At 33.9% G+C, this 8,982-nt stretch overlaps 1 protein-coding gene across 2 annotated transcripts; it reads right to left on the bottom strand.

Annotated features, from left to right (window-relative positions):
- Positions 1-693: 693 nt before the first annotated feature.
- On the bottom strand, positions 694-3,618 carry LOC132758212 (uncharacterized). Of its 2 annotated transcripts, XM_060749767.1 has the most exons (6): positions 3,516-3,618; positions 2,693-2,767; positions 2,151-2,303; positions 1,680-2,114; positions 1,319-1,450; positions 694-937 (listed from the first exon to the last, which is right to left on the bottom strand). In XM_060749767.1, exons 1-6 carry the CDS (start codon positions 3,571-3,573, stop codon positions 927-929), a joined length of 864 nt encoding a protein of 287 aa, XP_060605750.1. In that variant the 5' UTR covers positions 3,574-3,618; the 3' UTR covers positions 694-926. The 2 variants fall into 2 exon arrangements, with proteins under 2 accessions (XP_060605750.1, XP_060605749.1); XM_060749766.1 differs by having other exon boundaries at positions 1,680-2,303.
- Between the last annotated feature and the right edge of the window lie 5,364 nt (positions 3,619-8,982).

Below are 8,982 nucleotides of genomic sequence, written 5' to 3'. Positions count from 1 at the left end.
GATGCACATTGAATGGTATAGGCTTGCAAGATGGGGTACAGTGATGTCGGTTATCTTCTGTTAGATGAATAGGCCCAAACCATCGATCCTGATAAATACTGGCGACTACGACCCCCCTAGGGTTACAGTTTTGTGAAATTTAAAATATTGCATTCATGCATTACCATGCAATACCTTGTGTTTGAACGTATCCTGGTATGTTATCATGTTCTATTTCATGCAATTTTTGTTGAAAATTTAAGCTATGCAAAGGACTACTAGGATGTTTCACTTTGCAGTTGGGATTGCATGATAGACAATGTAACTTAAATGAAGTAATTAGTACAGTTGTTTTGATTTAGTACTTTGTATGAAAGTCAAAACTCCACTTTGTTTACATTCAATGTTACATTTCTGACAAAGAATTCCACATTCAGCGCTCGATTGATGATTATCTCTCATCTTTTAACCAATTATGAACAACTCACTTTATCTACACAATGAAAAATATATTCATTTCTGAGGAATAATGTGCCTTTAAACAAACGTGGCATATCTATATATAACAGCGTCAAACAAGATAATAAATTGACTAGCATTTGTTATTTAAGATCTCGAATGCGGAATTATTTCTTTCGGCGTAAAGATTTGCTTCTTTTTGCCTCTGTGTCAACGGTAAGAATGAGGGAAAAAAACAACGAAAAACGTAAAACATATAATGCATTTATCTTTATTCAAATATGTAGCAGAATGATAACATAAAGTGTTGTCATTTTTACAGTAATAAGTATATAAACATAAAACAATTCAATACACGATGTTGTTATCATTTAAAAATGTCGTCTGCCGCTTTCGTCATAAAACCGTCTGCAAATGTCACGTGACTTCACGCAGAACCAAAAATCAAAAATGCGAATCGCTCGCAGTCAAATTTTCTATTCTCAGTCTCAGTACATTTCTGAAAAGAGAAGTGACACAATATTTTAACCAACAAAGCAAGTTGTTTACATGTTCTAGATAACAAAATTGTTCACAATCAAATGCACACTTTTATATACAATGAACAATATTAGGATTTATATACAATATATTGACCTTTATTCCGTATATTTTTATCAACTCCATGTTTATGTTTTAATATCATACCGTATTAATTGAAGTCATTCCCCGGTTACATGTCAACTTTGTTAGAGTCTGGAATAAATCATATCTGCATACAACGTTTACTTCCCTTCTAGTTAAGTTACCCCATTTGCAAATGATAGAAGGGAGATAACTTTGGGGGGAGTGAAAAAAAAAAACAAGAAAAAACAAAACAGGATAAAGCATTATTACTTACTCCATGACCTTCTTCCGCCATCCATGATCCCACCCATACCGCCCAAACTGCTAGTTCCCATTGAAAATCCTCCGAGCCCTGCTGACATTTGTCCGCCGCCAAATTGTCCGTGTCGACCGCCAATAAAGCCACCTATTTGCAGAAATATAATCAATTTCGAAAATTAGTTGTATATAAAGATAAATATTTGAAATAAAAATAATATTTTCAAATGATTACGTAAAACCTCAATTTTTTAAACTTGAAGTTGTTTTGAATATGACATGTAAATAATTGTAAATAAGTTTTCCCGAGGGTAGAAAGAACTGGCAGACTTCCAATAAAAAACTTAAGACCTAGACAAACCACAGCGTAAGCTTACCAGATAATCCTTGCTGCATTCCACCGATACCACCAATTCCACCACCGAATCCTTTATGCATTCCACCTAATCCTCCACCCAAACCACCACCAATTCCTTGCTGAAGCCCACCAATACCACCAAAGCCTTGTTGGATTCCACCAATTCTACCCATACCGCCACCAAATCCTTTATGCATTCCTCCGATGCCACCGCCAATTCCTTGCTGAAGCCCTCCAATACCACCGAATCCTTGCTGCATTCCACCAATGCCACCGCTAAATCCTTTATGCATTCCGCCGAATCCACCGCCAATTCCTTGCTGTAGTCCACCAACACCGCCTAATCCACCACCAATTCCTTGCTGGATCCCGCCAATACCGCCTATACCACCGCCAAATCCCTTTTGCATTCCACCAAAACCGCCTCCAAGTCCTTGTTGAATTCCACCAATACCTCCGCCGATACCGCTACCGATACCTCCACCAATACCTCCACCGATACCGCTACCGATACCACTACCGATACCTCCACCGATACCACCACCGATACCAGAGCCTCCGCTGAATTTATGGCTCATTCCACCTCCTATCATACCACCAGAGAGTCCACCCCCAATTCCTCCTCCAATTCCTCCGCTACCGCCTGTAATAGAATAAAAGTTCAACATAAGTTGCATAGCAATTATTTAATTCTTAATTAACTTACAGTTTGCACACTAAGTCTTGCATATTTGTTATTGAGTTGACTGTCTGCATAAACAGTATAGGTGATAAATAAACGTTCTTCTCCTTCTTGTTGATAAATAACCACTGAGTCTGAAGAGGCATTACATTAGAAGTAATGTAAAGTTTGACGCCCGGACTAAGTATTAAGCATACGATTAAAGCACCCCGATTCCCTTTCCACAACTTATTGCAATCGCATCTTCCCGGCTCTTTCCGTCAAACTTCGGATTATTATAATAGTTACGTTATACCTTCTTAAGATCTACTTTCAACTTTTGCACTTTTAAAGCCAAAGAAAATCCATACCTCCAAGAAAACTCCCCGAGTCGTCAAACCCATTATCTGCATAATTGCTGACAAACCGTCCATTTACGAAGGAACCTGCAAGAGCGTGCAATGAATTACTTTTAAACACACTTGTAATTCATTTACAAATAACCTAAAAAGAATCATCCATAGTTGCCAGTGCATTTGGACATAATTCTGTAAATACTAGAATGTTTGGAGTAAATTATGCAAAATATTCGTTTGTCAAATTTTATTAATAATTAGCGGTTAGCATCAACTCAAATAAGATTACGCAATAAAATCAACTCGAAAATTTGTTAGGCAGTGCTTGAACATTTACAATGTATATTTAAAAGCATGTTCCAATATTTTCTTTTAATATATGGCGAAGGACAAGAGCAATACATACAAGAAAATTTGGCGGAAAGTGACCTGTAAGATGAATTTTGTTATCATTTTGTTAACTCGATGTGTTGTAAAACATTACAATAATACATTTATTTACCTTTAGTTTTCTTTTGTAAACTCAACATTATTAATGTGCATGTATAACTTGAAAAATTATTTATTATATTATTATGAAATGAACCGGCGAGCGTATGCTGGTGATGGTCATTCTATGTACATTATTTCGTTGCGTAATGGTTCATGATGATTTGTGTAATTGATTCGTTATTTTTGAATTTTGAACAGTGCGTTAGATAAAAAAAATCAAAATTAAGCTAACGTCAGTATGGAGCCTTGTATGACTTTACCGGCGGCAAAGGTAGGTTTAAGGGTTAAAAATAAGTTAATAAATAAACAAAAATTAAATACAATTTAAAATATAAAATGCACGTACCTTTGACCATTACGAAACAAGCTACTGTTACGACAGAAATTAGCACATAAACACCCATTGTTATTTATTGTATCACTCCGTGAAACCTCTCTAAATCCTGCAAAATATTATACATATATTATTAAGTTTCGCCATTAAAAATAAAACTTCAAAGCAAAATTCCCATACGGAGGCGTTTTTTTGAAAGAAAAATGATGAGTTGAATATATATATGTGAATGTTTTCGAATCAAGTAACCGCGCACTGTAGCTGTGCTCTTTTTTAACGCTATTTAGTATGTAAGTTTATACAAGAAAACAAAAAATGTGTAATAAATGTATTCTAAATATATTTACTATAAAATAATAACTATCAAAGGAAAAAAATGCTGTGCTAACCGTTCACAACAAAAAATACAATTTGAAAAAAAATCTACTTAATACAATAATTATAGATAGGCCCTACTTAATGCACCTCTACTTTATCTTAAGGATTTCAATATTTTTGTAATTTTTTTTGTCGATTTTTTTACCATTAATAACTATTTTTTATATTTAAAGAATAAAAACCATTCAAAACTCAATAAAACAGAATGAAAATGGCAGTAATTCTTGTTATCGAAAAAAAGAAGAAAATAATAATAAAAAAAAACGAAAAAAGAAATGAAAAATTATACATGTATATAAAATAACAAAAATATGTGTCCATACCTTAAATGCACCGTTCAGTGGACCTCTGGTAACTACATTCAGAACTTACCAGCTTATATAGTGTCCGCTCCAAATAGTAGAGGTAACATTCATAAAATATACAAACCAATAATTATTTAACATTAACATGACAGTGTATTACAAACAACAATTATCGTACATGTATATTTATATTTATTATACATGTAACACTGTTTTTAATGATTTAATATGCTTACGCTTTTACGAAATGTACATGACGGCCCAGTTGTCAACGGTATCCTAGGTGACAAAACAGTTGTGATGCACTCTGGGTAAAAGTTGTACAACATAAGTATACCATAATAATTATGTCATTATCTTCATATTGTCTTAATTATGGTAAAGTTGTGTTTTTTATTTTTACATATTTGTGTTGTTGTTTTTCCTTCACAAAGGTATACCGCATGGTAACGATTAAATAAAATCCATTGCCGGTCATTGCGTGCACTTAAAATTCAATTATATCTGGGTATTTCAAATAGAATTTTTTTGGAAGACCCCGATTATATGTACTCATTTGAGCGGCATTTGCATTTTTGTATTTCGAGAGAAAAAAAAACGCAAGCAAAGATATAACCAAAGACACTGTCCTGATAATTGTTTTCAAATAAACCACATCTCCCTAAAAGGTAATATCTAGAGGATATTGAATGAGTGTAAGTTCAATACTGAATTTATTAAACGAGTTAATAGAATGCGAGCCTTTATGAAGACGGGTGTGGACATTTCAACCCGTCTTCCGTAAGCCTCTCGTGAGAGTGTTATGTTGTGCAAAATCTGACTATTATTGCAAAAGCCTTTGATAATTACATATTCGCATTCATATTTCAATTGATAAAAAGAGCGGGACAGTCTTTTTTATTAAGGCATTTTTCATATTTTATCTTAAATTTTTTTCATTATTAATTATTGGTCAGTTATCACTGACTTATATAAACATGTTTGGCTAATTCATAGACAATTTATCTTTTTATGTGTATGTTTTTCAATGGTTAATGGCTCTTGAAAATGGCTCTTTTAATTCTTTAATTCATATCTAATATTTCAAAAGAATACTGTAAAAAAGATGATAACCATCAATAAATGTTACCGGGGCAACAAATTATGACACAGACATTATTTTGAAATTCCAGGAACATTATATTAATAATCAAGCTGGAAAAATTGTTGCATGAATATATGTAAACTAATACTTATCTAAATATGTGTCTTAAAACAAAACTTAATCATTTACTAACGCAAATGCTTAATATTATCGTCATTTTGTATCATCAACAACGATACTTTTCTGTCATGCACAGAAAGATTCTGTTCCAAAGCGTTACAATATAAAGTCAAATTCATTATTCAGCGTTATATTTTCTAATTGCTCTCTCGTACCACGCCGGAAATTCACAAGGTAGAAGACTTGTAGACTAGGAGTAACGAATAAGACAATTCGGGCAATGCGAGATGAATAAGATATAACGAATAAGACGGCACAAGCATGAACGATACTTTTATCGAAACAGCTGCTAATGTCTTGACTTTAAGTCGAGGAGAGTGGCTCTAAGTAAGCAGGGATGACGAGGAAGGGTACTAGGGTGCAAGAGACCATTGCACGCAGTGACGTCCTTTGCTTGACACCAAAAACCCTTATCAAGGCTATCGCCTTCATTACTGCCACAGGTAACTTAACATTCTAGGTCTCATTAGCTGTTGAACAGTGACCTATTTTTATTATTTTCCTTGGCTAATACTCAGTAGAAATTACACAGAGATAAAGTATCACCTCTTTGTGCTCTTTACAATTAAACCTTCAAGGTCATGGCTGGTGACTTGTCCGGGTCCTTACTCGATAGCCAAAGCTACTTCTTGTGCCTTAATAGGCGGATTATACAGATACTTTTCGTGTAATCTGGCGACTTTTTAGCCAAACTGGTTCTTAAAATAAACACGAGTGCCATTGTCACAAAACACGCCAGTCATAAATGCTCAGTCATCTAGGACTCATGATATTGAGCATTTAGTGATGAGCATGTGACCTTGACTACATGAACCTAAATTTTGCCACAACACTATATGTGTATGCTAAACAATGCTGAACATTTATGTGAAGTTATGTAACAGTCCCTCAATGCATGTACAAGTTTGACTACATCACCTGCCCTTAAGTGTGACCTTAACTTCCGACATACGAGTCTGATTTATGTGTGCAACACTACATTTGATGACAGTGGCAATTTGCATCAAATAACACTTGCTTGTAGAAATTATGCTGGGGACAAAATCTTTACAACTCTGGTGACCTTCACCTTATTATTGATCTGGATTATCATAATAACTACTCCATTGTACAAACGTTTTTTCAACCGACCTTTCACCTCTGTGACCTTGACCACAGGGACGTGGCCCTGTATGAAGTACTCAACGTAACAATGATAATCAGATGTGCCAAATGATGTAAAATCCCTTTTTGCAAGTACAGCTTTTGATACGAATTTTGGTTAAACTGTGATCTTGACCTTAGGCATAGAGTTCTGGTTCAAGCTCTAAACACTGTCTCCTGGTGTTTTTCATTGTATAAAAAAATACTCAAATCTATCTCATCATGCTTGAGGTATGCACCGGACAAAGCCAAAGCCACCTGTCTGTCAGCCATGGGCATTTCATAATGCAACACTATTTCAAACATGCTAATAAAATGGACAAAAAGTGAATTTTTCATTTTTTTATTCCTCATTTATATCACATATATATTTTATTTCTTGCAAAAAAAAAAAATTCATCAATTAAAATTGATAAAATTTCATCTCAAAATCTTTAAATGGTAAGCTTCTAAAATCTGACAATAAAATAAATATGGACATCAAGTGACCTGAAATGTTAAGACAGTATCATAGGGAGAGAAAAAGGCAAATGCGGATCTATATCTCACAAAATAGGTAAAGATAATATTATTGTAATAAAATCTTTATTATAATCTAGGTCTGTCTAATTCTTCAGATTATAAAATCATCTTGTGCTTATTTATTTGCTGCGATGAACTAGAACACTTTAAACAAGAGCTGTCCGTAAGACAGCGCGCTCGACTTTTTTATTGCTTGCCAATAAAAAAAGTTTTTGCAGTAAAAGGCAATACAAGAATCTCTGTATTTTTAAAGTGAACAATGGCCATGAGCATTAAGATATTTAGTGAAGAATTATTTTACTGAATTGTGTGATACCCTTGAACACTGCAGGTTCAGTGGATAGGAATGAATTTTTTTAGATTTTTTAAGTTTTTTAGTGCTTGCCTATAATACAAAACATTGACAGTTAAGGGCCATAATTCAAATAAAATCTTTGACAGAATTACCTTCTCCTGGACATGTTTGGGAATCATGATTGTAAACAAGTATTCCAACTTTCAAATTAATATCTCAAACAGTTCAGTCAAAAAGTGGACTGGTACTAAAAACTTAACCAAGATTCTAAGTCGATAAAAGGCCTTAATTTTTAAAACAAATCCTTGACAGAGTTACCTTCTCTTGCGTACAGATGGGGGTAATGATGTGAAATAGCATTAAAAGTTTCAAAGCAATATCTCAAAGGGTTAAGGCAATAAGTGGATTTTACCCATATTCAATGTATTTTCTAAGTCAAAAAGGGGCATAATTCTGTCAAAAACCTTGACAGAGTTATGTCCTCTTGTCTGTTGATGAAGGTCGTGATGGTAAAACAAGTATGGTCAGTTTCAAAGCAATACCTCCAATGGTTTTTGAAATAAAGTGAGGTGGTACAAAAACTTAACCAAGCTCAATACACTTTCTAAGTCAAAAAAGGGCCATAATTCTGTCAAAAACCTTGACAGAGTTATGTACTCTTGTCTGTAGATGGAGGTTATGATGGTGAACAAGTATGGTAAGTTTCAAAGCCATACTTGTAATACTTCTGAAATAAAGTGGGGTGGTACGAAAAACTTAACCAAGGTGTGACGCCAACGCCGACGCCGGGGCGAGTAGGATAGCTCCCCTTTTCATAGAAAAGTCGAGCTAAAAAGGGAGCAATTTACATATAATAAGGATACATATGGTAACTCTTGTGTGTTCAAATTTTATATTTGAAAATAATGGTAATTACAATGGAGTCTCATTTTAAATGTAAAATAAATAACTTTTGAGTACACACAGAGAAGATGTTACGTTTTTATCTAGGTAAATGAAAACATGGGGTCATTAAAAAAGGCAGTCCTTCAAGAAAGGACCAAACTAACTTCATCTGTAATAGGGATTGCAGCTATCCAAAAATAAGCTGTGCATTTTTTATTCAAACTCGACATATTCAGTAAAAATTTCCAAGATTTCAATAAATTTCTGCAGTAAAAGTATAGTATATCTTGAAATATTATAATACAAATTTTCAAGTTATTTGGTGTTTTCAACTTTTCTTTTAAAGTTTTGATCCCTATGAAATACTTTTCTCTCTATTTCAGGTCACACGATTCTCCGTTTTGGATAAAAAACATTAACTAATAGGACAATAGAAAATAAATGATATGTAAATAACATCTAAAAATGTTCATTTTGCTAAAACTTTACAGAAGGATATCAAATGGTATTCTAAAATGCAAAGAAATCCTATAGGACTGTTTGGCCACTACCAGCAGAACGAGTTACATATCATCACCTTGGTGCAATAACGGGTTAACTCCTATTAAATTTATAAGGACTTAACCCAATAATGCACTAAGGTGATGATATGTAACCGGTATAAAATCAGGCCAGCCTGTACATCTG

The sequence above is a fragment of the Ruditapes philippinarum genome, unplaced genomic scaffold, assembly GCF_026571515.1.
Source record: "Ruditapes philippinarum isolate M1 unplaced genomic scaffold, ASM2657151v2 ctg3031_1_1_1_1, whole genome shotgun sequence".
NCBI lineage: Eukaryota > Metazoa > Mollusca > Bivalvia > Venerida > Veneridae > Ruditapes > Ruditapes philippinarum.
This window is presented reverse-complemented; position numbering and strand designations above follow the sequence as displayed.